The sequence below is a fragment of the Littorina saxatilis genome, linkage group LG12 (genome assembly GCF_037325665.1).
Source record: "Littorina saxatilis isolate snail1 linkage group LG12, US_GU_Lsax_2.0, whole genome shotgun sequence".
NCBI classification, from domain to species: Eukaryota; Metazoa; Mollusca; class Gastropoda; order Littorinimorpha; family Littorinidae; genus Littorina; species Littorina saxatilis.
This window is the reverse complement of record NC_090256.1, coordinates 1,342,924-1,358,210: the sequence shown is the minus strand read 5'-3', so window position 1 is coordinate 1,358,210 and position 15,287 is coordinate 1,342,924. Positions and strand designations below refer to the sequence as shown.

The window sequence follows — 15,287 nt, the reverse complement described above, 5'->3', positions numbered from 1 at the left end:
AGAATAAGATGAAATCATTTTTGGATCGATTTCTTAAATCTTAATCGTAAGACTAATTAATCTATTTTCGTTAATTGTGATCACATTTTAAGAGTAAACATGACATATGTATATATGTTTAGATTCAGAATGTGATGAAGAATACAATGCAATCAATTTTAAATCTGTTTGCGAAAACTTTTAATGACAACTTTAATGAGCAAACTCATTAATTAATTTTTAGGCCTCCAAGCTGAAATGCAATACCAAAGTCTGGGCTTCGTCGAAGATTACTTGACCAAAATTTCGACCAATTTGGTTGAAAAATGAGAGCGTGACAGTGCCGCCTCAACTTTCACGAAAAGCCGGATATGACGTCATCAAAGACATTTATCAAAAAAATGAAAAAAACGTCTAGAGGTACTATACTCAGAATCTCTCATGTCAAGTTTCATGAAGATCGGTCCGGCAGTTTTCTCTGAATCGCTCTACACACACACACAGACACACACACATACACCACGACCCTCGTCTCGATTCCCCCCTCTACGTTAAAACTAATCCTAACCCTAACCCTAACCCTAACATTTAGTCAAGTATTGACTAAATGTAATAAAAACACAGGAACAGCGACCGACAGAACAACCTCAATGTTCCTCCGGGCCAAAAGACATTGCAAGTCTGCGTTGTTACTTCGACAGTACTTAATAAAACAAGTCGCGTAAGGCGAAATTACTACATTTAGTCAAGCTGTGGAACTCACAGAATGAAACTGAACGCACTGCATTTTTTCACAATGACCGTAGTCCGCCGCTTGTGCATAACGGAGTGAAACTGACGAGCCTGTTCAGCGCGGTAGTGGTTTCGCTGTGCTGCATAGCACGCTTTTCTGTACCTCTCTTCGTTTTAACTTTCTGAGCGTGTTTTTAATCCAAACATATCATATCTATATGTTTTTGGAATCAGGAACCGACAAGAAATAAGATGAAATTGTTTTTAAATCGATTTCGGAAATTTAATTTTGATCATAATTTTTATATTTTTAATTTTCAGAGCTTGTTTTTAATCCAAATATCACATATGTATATGTTTTTGGAATCAGAAAATGATGTAGAATAAGATGAACGTAAATGTGGATCGTTTTATATAAAAAAAAATTATTACAATTTTCAGATTTTTAATGACCAAAGTCATTAATTAATTTTTAAGCCACCAAGCTGAAATGCAATACCGAAGTCCGGCCTTCGTCGAAGATTGCTTTACAAAAATTTCAATCAATTTGATGGAAAAATGAGGGTGTGACAGTGCCGCCTCAACTTTTACAAAAAGCCGGATATGACGTCATCAAAAGTATTTATCGAAAAAAAGAAAAAAACGTCCGGGGATATCATTCCCAGGAACTCTCATGTCAAATTTCATAAAGATCGGTCCTGTAGTTTGGTCTGAATCGCTCTACACACACACACGCACAGACACACACACACACACACACATACACCACGACCCTCGTCTCGATTCCCCCTCTATGTTAAAACCTTTAGTCAAAACTTGACTAAATGTAATGACTCTCTTTGGAGAGTGACAATAGACCACTAACCAACTCATTGCACAAGAAGTCAATAATTTTATCACCAAATCATGCCCCAAAGTGATAAAGAAGTCCATTTCGTGTTGAAGTCAATGCGTGACCAACGATGCCAACTGACAAGCACATCAACCAGAGAGCTCTATAGGCAATTTCAGACGCACGAACTTGTCCCATAGACTAGTGATTTTAGCAAAAACAACTCTGTTTGTGTTCGATTTTGTCTGGGCTGTCTTTTCATCTTCGCGTCTTTCTGTTAAAGCAGTCATGTCGTAGACGGTGCTTTTAATGCGTCTGCTGAACAGGCTGCAGCTATATACACGACTGCACTCACTTCCTGAGCTTTCATGCTTTCAGTCCAGGCGTCGTTTTTACGGTGCATGTCGTCTTTATTTGCACAGGTCGCATCTCCACTTATGTCTTCAAAAAGTTGTCGAGGCAGTATATGTTCGAATATGAAAGTCGTGACATGAGGCTTTGCGCAGCTAGTAGGATATAAACAGACGCCAAGGATCAGGATGAGGACACAATGTAATATCGTCCTGCGAGGTTACCCTCGTGGACATTCAGGATGAGGACACAATGTAATATCGTCCTGCAAGGTTACCCTCGTGGACATTCAGGATGAGGACACAATGTAATATCGTCCTGCGAGGTTACCCTCATGGACATTCAGGATGAGGACACAATGTAATATCGTCCTGCGAGGTTACCCTCATGGACATTCAGGATGAGGACACAATGTAATATCGTCCTGCGAGGTTACCCTCGTGGACATTCAGGATGAGGACACAATGTAATATCGTCCTGCGAGGTTACCCTCGTGGACATTCAGGATGAGGACACAATGTAATATCGTCCTGCGAGGTTACCCTCATGGACATTCAAGATGAGGACACAATGTAATATCGTCCTGCGAGGTTACCCTCGTGGACATTCAGGATGAGGACACAATGTAATATCGTCCTGCAAGGTTACCCTCGTGGACATTCAGGATGATGACACAATGTAATATCGTCCTGCGAGGTTACCCTCATGGACATTCAGGATGAGGACACAATGTAATATCGTCCTGCGAGGTTACCCTCATGGACATTCAGGATGAGGACACAATGTAATATCGTCCTGCGAGGTTACCCTCGTGGACATTCAGGATGAGGACACAATGTAATATCGTCCTGCGAGGTTACCCTCGTGGACATTCAGGATGAGGACACAATGTAATATCGTCCTGCGAGGTTACCCTCATGGACATTCAGGATGAGGACACAATGTAATATCGTCCTGCGAGGTTACCCTCGTGGACATTCAGGATGAGGACACAATGTAATATCGTCCTGCGAGGTTACCCTCGTGGACATTCAGGATGAGGACACAATGTAATATCGTCCTGCGAGGTTACCCTCATGGACATTCAGGATGAGGACACAATGTAATATCGTCCTGCGAGGTTACCCTCATGGACATTCAGGATGAGGACACAATGTAATATCGTCCTGCGAGGTTACCCTCGTGGACATTCAGGATGAGGACACAATGTAATATCGTCCTGCGAGGTTACCCTCGTGGACATTCAGGATGAGGACACAATGTAATATCGTCCTGCGAGGTTACCCTCATGGACATTCAGGATGAGGACACAATGTAATATCGTCCTGCGAGGTTACCCTCATGGACATTCAGGATGAGGACACAATGTAATATCGTCCTGCGAGGTTACCCTCGTGGACATTCAGGATGAGGACACAATGTAATATCGTCCTGCGAGGTTACCCTCATGGACATTCAGGCTGATTTCTCAATGGGGAAAGCGAGCTGCCACAGTACGGTGCTACCCTATTTTCATTTCTTTTTTTTTCCAGCATGCGTGTATTCGTGTTTTCGAAGCCCTGAGACTTTCGCTGTGAACTTGGGATCTTTATCGTGCGCAGGTGTGCACACGGGGATTTTCGGACACCGAGGAGAGTCTGCACAAAGTGGACTCTGGAAAATAAATCAATCGCCGAACGTGGGGATCGAACCCGCGATAGCAACAACTGGTTTTGAAGCCAGCGCCGCTAGCAACTGAGCTTTTTCCCCGCCCCGAAATAGCCATAGCAATAGGAATTGACATATTTTTCTGTGTGTATGAGAAGAAAAAAAATTGAAATTTGCCTATTCTGAATTGTTGTCGATTTTTCAGTTTGAGGCAAAGTTGGGGGTTTGTTTTTGCCGATTTTAGGGTACCCTCATTTGAGTTGCTGTCACGTGACCCCTGCGACAGAAATCATTCTATCTACAAAGTGTTCCAAATAGCCAAAAACAAGACATTCAAGAGCATAGACGTTTCAATGAAATGACACAGGTATGAGTATAAACAACTCAACAAACAAATACACAACACATCTTTAATCAACTCTTAGTAATTAAAGTAAAAGCGTACCTGACAAGTCACAGTTGCCACACGCATCAAACTTGTAGCCGACGAAAATGACTACGATTGATCTGATTTTAATGTGTGCAAAATTGTAGCCTGCTTTCCTACCCCACAGCACACCCTGTACCTTTAATAATAATTCCCCATTCCCTCCCCATGTCTTTCGAATGAGACGAAAAACGGAGGTCCCTTCGTGTACACTACATTGGGGTGTGCACGTTAAAGATCCCACGATTGACAAAAGGGTCTTTCCTGGCAAAATTGTATAGGCATAGATAAAAATGTCCATCAAATACCCGTGGGACTTGGAATAAAGTAAAAAAATTCCATCTCACACGGCATTAAGTCTCAGGAAACATGAATACACGCATGCAGGAAAAAAAATAAAAAATATGGGTAGCGCCGTATGTATGGCAGCTCGCTTTCCCCAGGGAGAAAGCAGCCCGAATTTCCATGAGGGTAACCTCACTGGACTGTAAATCTTATCCAATCCAATCCAATCCATGATCCACTTTAACCCCCCATACCCTCCCCCCCTCCCCCCTCCCCCACCCCCAACGGACCCTACTCCTATCGGCTGACAATGCCACCTAAACCGCGTTTTCAAGTTCCCTGAAACGCATTGAGCACCCTGCCTCACTGGGAAGGTTCCTGCGTTGACCGAGCAGCATGAGATCTGGTTTTCCCACATCCATCGTAAAATCAATGACATCACCAATTGCCGTTAGCTGGGACCGTCCCCTTCACCTGCTATGAAACCAATGGCAGCAACTTTTTTTTTCCTTCCCGTTTCCGGGGCAGTTAGGAACTGTCGTCTGCTTCTCACGCTAGCGGGCGCTAGAGGGCGCGGTTGAGGCCCATCAGGCTGTCAGGCAAAACCGGAAGTGGCTGTGGTAACCATGATGGATTTATAGTGATTGGGTTTACACCTCACGCTGTCCCTGATTTCCGAAAAGGGTACCTGCTGACCTTTATAGGTCAGTTGCATACACTACTGTGGTACCTGCTGACCTTTATAGGTCAGTTGCATACACTACTGTGGTACCTGCTGACCTGTAGCTTGCATACACTACAGTGGTGCCTGCTGACCTGTAGGTTGCATACACTACTGTGGTACCTGCTGACCTATAGGTTGCATACACTACTGTGGTACCTGCTGACCTATAGGTTGCATACACTACAGTGGTGCCTGCGTTGTGAGGCCCCGCCTATGAGAGGACACCTCCCTATGAGAGGACACCTCCCTATGAGAGGACACCTCCCTATGAGAGGACACCTCCCAACAAAGTACACCTGTTGTCCCTCTGTCCTTTAGGTAACACACGCGTACGTCCCAGACCGGGTCATAGTTTTCCCTCTGTCCTTTAGGTAATACACGCGTACGTCCTAGACCAGGTTGATAGTTTTCCCTCTGTCCTTTAGGTAACACACGCGTACGTTCCAGACCGGGTCATAGTTGTCCCTCTGTCCTTTAGGTAATACACGCGTACGTCCCAGACCGGGTCATAGTTTTCCCTCTGTCCTTTAGGTAATACACGCGTACGTCCCAGACCGGGTCATAGTTTTCCCTCTGTCCTTTAGGTAATACACGCGTGCGTCCCAGACCGGGTCATAGTTTTCCCTCTGTCCTTTAGGTAACACACGCGTACGTCCCAGACCGGGTCATAGTTGTCCCTCTGTCCTTCAGGTAACACACGCGTGCGTCCCAGACCGGGTCATAGTTTTCCCTCTGTCCTTCAGGTAACACACGCGTGCGTCCCAGACCGGGTCATAGTCAGTTGTCCCTCTGTCCTTCAGGTAACACACGCGTACGTCCCAGACCGGGTCATAGTTTTGTCCCTCTGTCCTTCAGGTAATACACGCGTACGTCCCAGACCGGGTCATAGTCAGTTGTCCCTCTGTCCTTCAGGTAACACACGCGTACGTCCCAGACCGGGTCATAGTTTTGTCCCTCTGTCCTTCAGGTAATACACGCGTACGTCCCAGACCGGGTCATAGTCAGTTGTCCCTCTGTCCTTCAGGTAACACACGCGTACGTCCCAGACCGGGTCATAGTTGTCCCTCTGTCCTTCAGGTAACTCACGCGTACGTCCCAGACCGGGTCATAGTTTTCCCTCTGTCCTTCAGGTAATACACGCGTACGTCCCAGACCGGGTCATAGTTTTTCCTCTGTCCTTCAGGTAACACACGCGTACGTCCCAGACCGGGTCATAGTTTTCCCACTGTCCTTCAGAAACACACGCGTACGTCCCAGACCGGGTCATAGTTTTCCCACTGTCCTTCAGAAAACACACGCGTACGTCCCAGACCGGGTCATAGTTTTCCCTCTGTCCTTCAGGTAATACACGCGTACGTCCCAGACCGGGTCATAGTTTTCCCTCTGTCCTTCAGGTAATACACGCGTACGTCCCAGACCGGGTCATAGTTTTCCCTCTGTCCTTCAGGTAACACACGCGTACGTCCCAGACCGGGTCATAGTTTTCCCTCTGTCCTTCAGGTAACACACGCGTACGTCCCAGACCGGGTCATAGTTTCCCCTCTGTCCTTCAGGTAACACACGCGTACGTCCCAGACCGGGTCATAGTTTTCCCTCTGTCCTTCAGGTAACACACGCGTACGTCCCAGACCGGGTCATAGTTTTCCCTCTGTCCTTCAGGTAATACACGCGTACGTCCCAGACCGGGTCATAGTTGTCCCTCTGTCCTTCAGGTAACACACGCGTACGTCCCAGACCGGGTCATAGTTTTCCCTCTGTCCTTCAGGTAATACACGCGTACGTCCCAGACCGGGTCATAGTTTTCCCTCTGTCCTTCAGGTAATACACGCGTACGTCCCAGACCGGGTCATAGTTGTCCCTCTGTCCTTCAGGTAATACACGCGTACGTCCCAGACCGGGTCATAGTTTTCCCTCTGTCCTTCAGGTAATACACGCGTACGTCCCAGACCGGGTCATAGTTTTCCCTCTGTCCTTCAGGTAATACACGCGTACGTCCCAGACCGGGTCATAGTATTCCCTCTGTCCTTCAGGTAATACACGCGTACGTCCCAGACCAACTCCGCCAAGGACGGTCCCAAGCCCGGCTGAAAAAGGAGGAGGGTTGGGCGTGGGGTTAGCACCCCCTCCCTGTAAAAAAGACTTCGCTACAGAAACGTCAACAACAGAAGAAACAGAAAACTTTATCCTGGGAGAGGAAGGTTCTTCATCAAGAAGACCTATGACGCTGTGTGGTGAAAGCCGAAAGGAAGCCACAAAGCCGACTACCCTTCTGTCAACCAGGAAAACCACCATTGGCACATGGAATGTTAGGACCATGTATGAGCCAGGAAAGACTGCGCAGGTAGCAGCGGAAATGAGGAGGAACAACTTGACCTTGTTAGGCATCAGTGAGACACGATGGACTGATGGTGGACAGAGACGGCTGATGACAGGAGAGCTGTTGCTGTACTCAGGGCATGAAGAGAATGACGCACACCACACACAGGGAGTAGGCCTCATGCTGTCCAAGCAAGCACAGAGATCACTGATTGGATGGGAGGCGCACGGCCCCAGGATCATCACAGCATCTTTCCGCACCAAGAAGAAAAGGATCAAGATGCACGTTGTCCAGTGCTACGCCCCAACCAACGACAACGAGGACGACGTCCCAGACCGGGTCATAGTTTTCCCCATTCTCTCAGGCCGAAACAACCCACAAAAGAATGCACTACAACGCGTGTAACAAATCCTAATCCCTTCATTCCCTCCTTTTTGTCAGCAAGAGGTATTGCAAGCTTTCTGCTTAACCCATAAATGCACTAAATCACATATGACGAATGTGAATCCCTCAGTCATTTGGTTCCTCTTTATCTGAAAGAAGTATTGTAAGTCCTCTTCCTATTAAACAACCCCCAAGTACACTTAATTGTGTATAAACAACCCCCAAGTACACTTAATTGTGTATAAACAACCCCCAAATACACTTAATTGTGTATAAACAACCCCCAAGTACACTTAATTGTGTATAAACAACCCCCAAGTACACTTAATTGTGTATAAATAACGGATCTGAACCCCAAAGTCCGCTCCCTTTATCTTAGAAAGATATATTGTAAGTTGGGTTTTTTTTCAAAACCTCTCACAAATGCACAAAACTGCGTATGACAAATCCCAACCCCTGAGTTCGCTCCCTTTATCTCACACAGACGTTTGGTAAGCCTTCTTTTTCAAAACACCTTACAAATGCACTTAACTGCGTATGACAAATTCCATCCCCTTAGTTCGTTTACTTGTTTTGTAAGCCCTTTTCTTAAAAACAAACCTCAAATACACGAAATTGCGCATAACAAACCTGAACCCCTTTCATTCGCTTCCCTTTGTCAAACACATATCTTCAAAGCCTTCTTTTTTTTTAAACAACACAGAAATGCACTAAGCTGCGTATGACAAAACCCTTTAACCCTAATCTTCAGATTATCAAGCATATAAATCGACTGATAATTTGTTTTACTGCATCTGGTCTTGGAGAGGTTAAGTCAACGTGCAGTCGCTGCGCCCCGTTCGTTCCCGGGACGTTGTCACTGACTGGCTGCACCGAATGGCGCCAGTTGGAACAGAAGGAACACTTTGGCCGTCCATGACACGGGTTAAAGCAACTCTCATCCTCGTGTGTCACAACAGTGGTCTCAATCACAGTCTCCCTGTGCGCAGTGGCCGTATAAACACGTTAATGGCATTGTAATCCTCGTTATCAAATGTATTTATGCTCAACTTGGCTTATGCTGTTTCTAAATTCATTTGCGATCAACTTGGCGAATGTCCTTTCTACTTTTTTTAATATATATATTTTTTTAGCTCACCTTGGCTTACGTTGTTTCAGACAAATCGGGCCCTGTGTTCCCGATTGTTTGAGTGTCTGACACTGATCCTCGGGTGCTGTTGAACCACATTTTCACTTCAAGATGCGGGCGGATGCCGAGGCTTTTTAGTTATTGGTGTTGTGACTGTCTTTGTCCATTATTTGTAACCAAACGTGCACGCAACTGAGTCACAACATCACTCTGTTAGATTTGTAGCCTGAGATTACAGAGAGCAAATGCGTCTGAGATTCCTTTCGTATTATTCCACTGGACGGGCGCATTGGCCAAGTGGATAAGACTTCGGCCTCCCAATCGGAAGGTCGTAGGTTCGAATCCCGGCCGCGCCTGGTGGGTTTAGGGTGGAGAATATTTCAATCTCCCAGGTCAACTTATGTGCAGACCTGCCCGTGTCTTATCCCCCTTCGTGTGTACTGACACGCAAGCACAAGACCTGCTAGTGCCTTATTCCCCTTCGTGTGTACTGACACGCAAGCACAAGACCAAGTGCGCACAAAAACGATCATGTAATCCATGTCAGAGTTTGATGGGTTATAGAAACACGAAAATAATCAGCATCAGAGGGGGGGGGGGTATGAATTATCATGGAATAGCAGGCATTCCAAACCAATTTCGAACAATGAATTATCATGGAATAGCAGGCATTCCAAACCAATTTCGAACAAAAATCTTTTATCTTTTCAGTTTCATTTTTACACTGATAACCAAATCCTGAGACAGTGGACATGCAGCGATGTGAACTTTAGCAGCAAGCAGTCAAAAGGACAAGCGTATTAATGACGCAACAGAGCATCTGAAAAACAATTAAGAAACGTCCGCAAAACAGTTCTCTTTTACAACGGAAGCCTCAATCAGCTGATGCAGAAGTAAACCAATGGGTGATGCAGAGGCTGGGACCTTATCAGCCATTGTGGCAGCTGGGGTTCACTATGACGGCTTACTAGTGCCAAAACCTCATAATTGTAATTATCAAGGGAAAATTAGTAATTTTCCTTTGATAATTACCATTTTCACGTGTGTATTACTAATTTTCCCGGGAAAATTGGAATAATTACTAACTTTCACCTGTTAATTACTAATTTTTAGTTTTGGCTCACTTCCTGATGGATTGCTAGTGCCAAAACTAAAAATTAGTAATTTTCCCGTGAAAATGAGTAACTAACAGGTGAAAACAGTAACTGACAGCGTTAATTAGTAATTATCACGTGATAATGGGTAACCCCAGGTTTTGGCACTAGTAAGCCGTCATAGGGATTACTAGTGCCAAAACCTCATAATTGTAATTATCAAGGGAAAATTAGTAATGTTCCCTTGATAATTACCATTTTCACGTGTTAATTACTAATTTTCCCGGGAAAATTACTAACTTTCACCTGTTAATTACTAATTTTTAGTTTTGGCTCACTTCCTGACGGATTGCTAGTGCCAAAACTAAAAATTAGTCATTTTCCCGTGAAAATAACTAATTATCCCGTGAAAATGAGTAACTAACGAGTGAAAACAGTAACTGACAGCGTTAATTAGTAATTATCACATGATAATGGGTAACCCCAGGTTTTGGCACTAGTAAGCCGTCATAGTTCACAGGGGTGCTGTTACGTTAGAGCCGGGAAGCCAGCCTATTGTGGCTGAGGAGGACTCTCCAGTCCATGGCATTGTGGTCCTCGACAGCCATGGTTAGGTCCTTGTGCGCGCAGTTTGTTTTCCTAAGCGCACGTGGATGAGCCAGTGTTTAGCGGCATCGTTGACGCCGTCAAATGAAGCGTGACGCTTCGTCTTCACTGCGCCCTCTCGCGTCACTCGCTTCAACGCGCCGGTTGCCTCCCTTGACTACCTGCGGACAAAAGAGCGGCAGGGGGCGCTAGGAGCCGGCGTAGTCTTGGCGAAGGTGACAACAGGGTCGTGCCAGGTCACCGAAACACCTTCATTCACTGCTCACCTTTACTGGCGCGACCTCGATCGGAACGCGACCGTAGCCCAGCGTCGTCACTTGGTGTGCAGCTAGGAAGGAAGTAGGCCTACAGTGGAACGCAGCCCCCCCCCCCCCCCCCCCCCACACCCCCCTTTTTGTTGAGACTGCCAGAAATGTGAGCAAGTGAGGTCTTGAAAGGGAAGGAGTCTTCTAATTGCAGAGCTTATCAACACAAACTCAAATAATTGCAGAGCTTATCAACACAAACTCAAATAATTGCAGAGCTTATCAACACAAACTCAAACAAGCAACGTCCAACATGGAGTGCAGTGTGAAATTGGGGGGTCCTGCAAAGAGAGGTCACTGCAGAAGGTTCTGACTCTCTTGTCTCGTTACTTGCTGACCCAGAAGGTTCTGACTCTCTTGTCTCGTTACTTGCTGACCCAGAAGGTTCTGACTCTCCTGTCTCGTTACTTGCTGACCCAGAAGGTTCTGACTCTCCTGTCTCGTTACTTGCTGACCCAGAAGGTTCTGACTCTCTTGTCTCGTTACTTGCTGACCCAGAAGGTTCTGACTCTCCTGTCTCGTTACTTGCTGACCCAGAAGGTTCTGACTCTCTTGTCTCGTTACTTGCTGACCCAGAAGGTTCTGACTCTCCTGTCTCGTTACTTGCTGACCCAGAAGGTTCTGACTCTCCTGTCTCGTTACTTGCTGACCCAGAAGGTTCTGACTCTCTTGTCTCGTTACTTGCTGACCCAGAAGGTTCTGACTCTCCTGTCTCGTTACTTGCTGACCCAGAAGGTTCTGACTCTCTTGTCTCGTTACTTGGTGACCCAGAAGGTTCTGACTCTCCTGTCTCGTTACTTGCTGACCCAGAAGGTTCTGACTCTCTTGTCTCGTTACTTGCTGACCCAGAAGGTTCTGACTCTCCTGTCTCGTTACTTGCTGACCCAGAAGGTTCTGACTCTCCTGTCTCGTTACTTGCTGACCCAGAAGGTTCTGACTCTCTTGTCTCGTTACTTGCTGACCCAGAAGGTTCTGACTCTCCTGTCTCGTTACTTGCTGACCCAGAAGGTTCTGACTCTCTTGTCTCGTTACTTGGTGACCCCCACCAGGTTATTACAAAATCCCAAGACTGGAATTTTAAAAACTTCTGTGAGACCTTCGGTTAGTTCAGTCCGTAAATGTGCGTCGGTGCAGATCCGGCAGAAACTTTTCTCGTACTCCAAAGCCAGCCAAGTGTACGTTCTTTTCTTTCCTGCATGGAAACTAACAGACGATCGATTGTATCGCACGGGGGCTTATCTACACTATTAAGTGGTCGTGCGAACCTAGCTTTTGCTTACCCACTGACCAACTGGCTACCAAATATATTCTTCAATCTCGCTATACAACATACTATCATTAACTAAATTCAATATACAATTATCGTTAAACCTTAAATCACTTTTAAACTCTAAAATCCTAATTTTCACCGTGTGATAATTGCATCATCGCAAATTTAGTTCGTCCCGTGTCACGCTCTTTTCCAATTTAGTGCGTCACGGCACCCCCTTCGAAAGTTTCTAGTAAAATTGTTCGACTTCCAGTGCATATAGGACTGACGCAGTGCATATAGGACTGACGCAGTGCATATAGGACTGACGCAGAAACGCTCAGGTTGGGGAGCCCTGTCATATCTATATATTTCTGGATTTAGGAAGAATAAAGCATGCAATGGCACTAGTACAGTACTACTGTATTGTGTTTGTCATTGCAAGGTCGATACACAAAATGTGTATGAACAATTTAATCACATACTTTTATAATTTTAAGCTTCGACGGATATGACGTCTTCACAATAATTATTATCAAAAGAAAAAGGGGAAAACAAGTATGGGGATATTATCACTGGTAAGTGATCACTGGTAAGAAATCTGCTGTTTATCCTACATACGTGAGAGAGACACTCGTGAGATAATAATCGTTCAAATCACACGTATATCATGTAAATGAGGTCATGTCAAGCAAGTCTGACAGGGACCTGTTTTTTCACTGCTTATGATGCCAAAGTCACCGAGACAAACGTCATTATAGAAAAAAAAAATTGCGCTCACTAATTACCCTCGATGATTATTTAGAACTAACACGTCACGCCAAACTTTCAGAGTGACGTTTCTTTGCTTTGACGTAATAGATTGCACGAGGCTTTAGAAGAGATCGAGGTTCCAAAACAAGCGTCTTCAATTTAGCTGCCTCGACTGCAGGACATTTTCAGTGAAATACACGTAAGTACAGTATGTAGGATAAACAGAATACTACATGGCTTGCTGTGTCGTTGCATTTTCAAATAATGAACAGCTCGCTTTCGCTTGCAGTTCAATATTTTAAACAAGAGGCGAAGCCTTCAAGGCTCACGTAAGAAATCGACAAACAGTAACACAAACTCAATCACTCCGTCACACATACACACACACAGTAAGCATAGGTGACACGGTGCAAGAGTGGGAGACACTAGATCTAGATCTGTCTGTCTGTAGCCTACTTACGGGGACACGACTGCCAGATGGCCAGATCGACACTGCGCTTTCGACAGCGCTTCCTCGCGCAGACACTGGAAACACGCTGTGCAGATTAACCTGTAGAAAATTTCCTTTGGTATCTTCTTTATCTATTTTTCTGGAGCTACGAAACCGAACAATGGGAAATCGTCTTCTCCGAATCGGAGAACTGCAGCTCTGTGATAACTGTATCTATACCACAATCCTTCACGCGATCTGACCTAACCTTGACCCCTGACCTGGTCTACATACCACACACGACACAAACCAGTCAGCTGTTTTTACCCACCCGTTTTCTTTGGATACACACTTTAATTTCATACGTGCCGACAAAATGTTGATCATTGCTTCAATACTTTGAAGCTGTTGCTTGAATAATAACCAGGTAAAATTAGTATTTTGGTGTTCAGTCAAATGTTAAAGTTTCTACCACAGACATACATACATACGCACGCACGCACGCACGCACAGACAGACAAAAGTTAGCATCGCATAGACTACACTTACGTGAGCCAAAAACAACTCGTGTAAATCTGGTACGACACAGCAAGCCATGTAGTATTCTCTATGTGTAAATCTGATACGACACAGCAAGCCATGTAGTATTCTCTATGTGTAAATCTGGTACGACACAGCAAGCCATGTAGTATTCTCTATTTACGTCCTTCGAAACTCATCCCGCATTGTCAGTTTGACATCACTGGAGAAGATACGAGCGAGTGGAAGGTGAAGCGTGTCGCATCAGGTAAGCGGACACCTCTGCACGCCTCACTGACCCCGGTTGGCGACACCCAGTGTTCGCCTGACTTGAGGCTTTGCCGCGGACGTTAGGCAAAGAAAAGGATCTTGGTGATGACAAAAACTGCAACAACATCAAAGACACCATGAATGTGTATAGGGGGACAAAAAAAAAAGGGTTACTAAGCCAAGTTTTTTTTTATTTTATAAAAGAGGTCTTCTTCAGTAGGAGGGCAAAGTCTTTTTACTCTGCTGCAGTGTGGTATCAGTGCTTGTATGTAGAGGTTACATGCCGAGTCTCAGTGATTATCAAAAATAATGGTCGAAGTTAGCGGATCATGAAAAATGCGAGCTTCAGCGAGCTTTTTCATGACCGCGAACTGAGACCATTATTTTTGATAATCACTGAGACGAGGTATGTAACCTCTTTATCCCTCCTTTCTTCAGTTATTCAAAGAAAAGAGGAGTTTTTGTGCGAAAGTTTGATCGAATCATATTCACCCAACCAGTCTACCTGCGCAGGCTATCGATTAATGCGCGGTTGTATAGTTCCGTGCAAATCATTCAATTTTGTTAACACTTCTTGTCAGTTTCCATGTTTTGAACTAAAATCAAGTACACAGTTATGTTGTCATTCTGCTGTGGCGGTAAAGGCAGATAGTGTGTGTTCTGTTCATGTTTTGGTATCGCTCAGAAAATGTTCTTTCCTCGAATGTGACTAGCAGACGAAGTTTTACACCCGTGTTCCAACGTTAAAAACTGTATGAAGTTAAGTGTTCTGGGGCAAAATAGTGTATGAAACCGCTGCATGTTCTTTAAGTTAATTAAATGTTTCCAATTGATTGCGTATGATCTGTTTATAAAATGAAATATTTTTGAAAACTGACCGTCGGATTGCAGTCTTGTCGATGAAGCCGAAATCTGGAAGGGGAACTACTCGTGTCGGTAGACAAAGTATGAGAGTTACTTTTCCTTGGAATCTTGCTAGCGATAAACGATTGTGCACGGCAGATCTGAATTCAGAAAACAACCAAACTCATGGATTTTATATTGAGATTCATGTGTTCAAGCCTGTAGTTGCTGGTTTAAATGCGGTATGGTTGTATTGTTTGCTCCAGAAATGTATATTTTGTACTTTAGAGTGTTCTGAACTTTTGAGTCGCAAAAAGTAGATCCACAATGTGTACAGTCTCTACCCATGAGCTATCGAGGATTCAGGCCCGTTGTTGGGTAAGTGATTTTGGTTGTTGGATAAGTTACCGA

General features: G+C 44.9%; 2 protein-coding genes across 2 annotated transcripts; one reads left to right on the top strand and one right to left on the bottom strand.

Annotated features, from left to right (window-relative positions):
• Positions 1-7,291: 7,291 nt before the first annotated feature.
• Positions 7,292-7,699, top strand: LOC138981762 (craniofacial development protein 2-like). The gene has a single exon (XM_070354836.1). The coding sequence runs from the start codon at positions 7,292-7,294 to the stop codon at positions 7,697-7,699; it is 408 nt and encodes a 135-aa protein (XP_070210937.1).
• A 3,407-nt stretch (positions 7,700-11,106) lies between these two features.
• LOC138981753 (Kruppel-like factor 18) lies at positions 11,107-12,423 on the bottom strand. Its single transcript, XM_070354829.1, has 2 exons — positions 12,372-12,423; positions 11,107-11,843 (listed from the first exon to the last, which is right to left on the bottom strand). Exons 1-2 carry the CDS (start codon positions 12,421-12,423, stop codon positions 11,107-11,109), a joined length of 789 nt encoding a protein of 262 aa, XP_070210930.1.
• Positions 12,424-15,287: the final 2,864 nt, after the last annotated feature.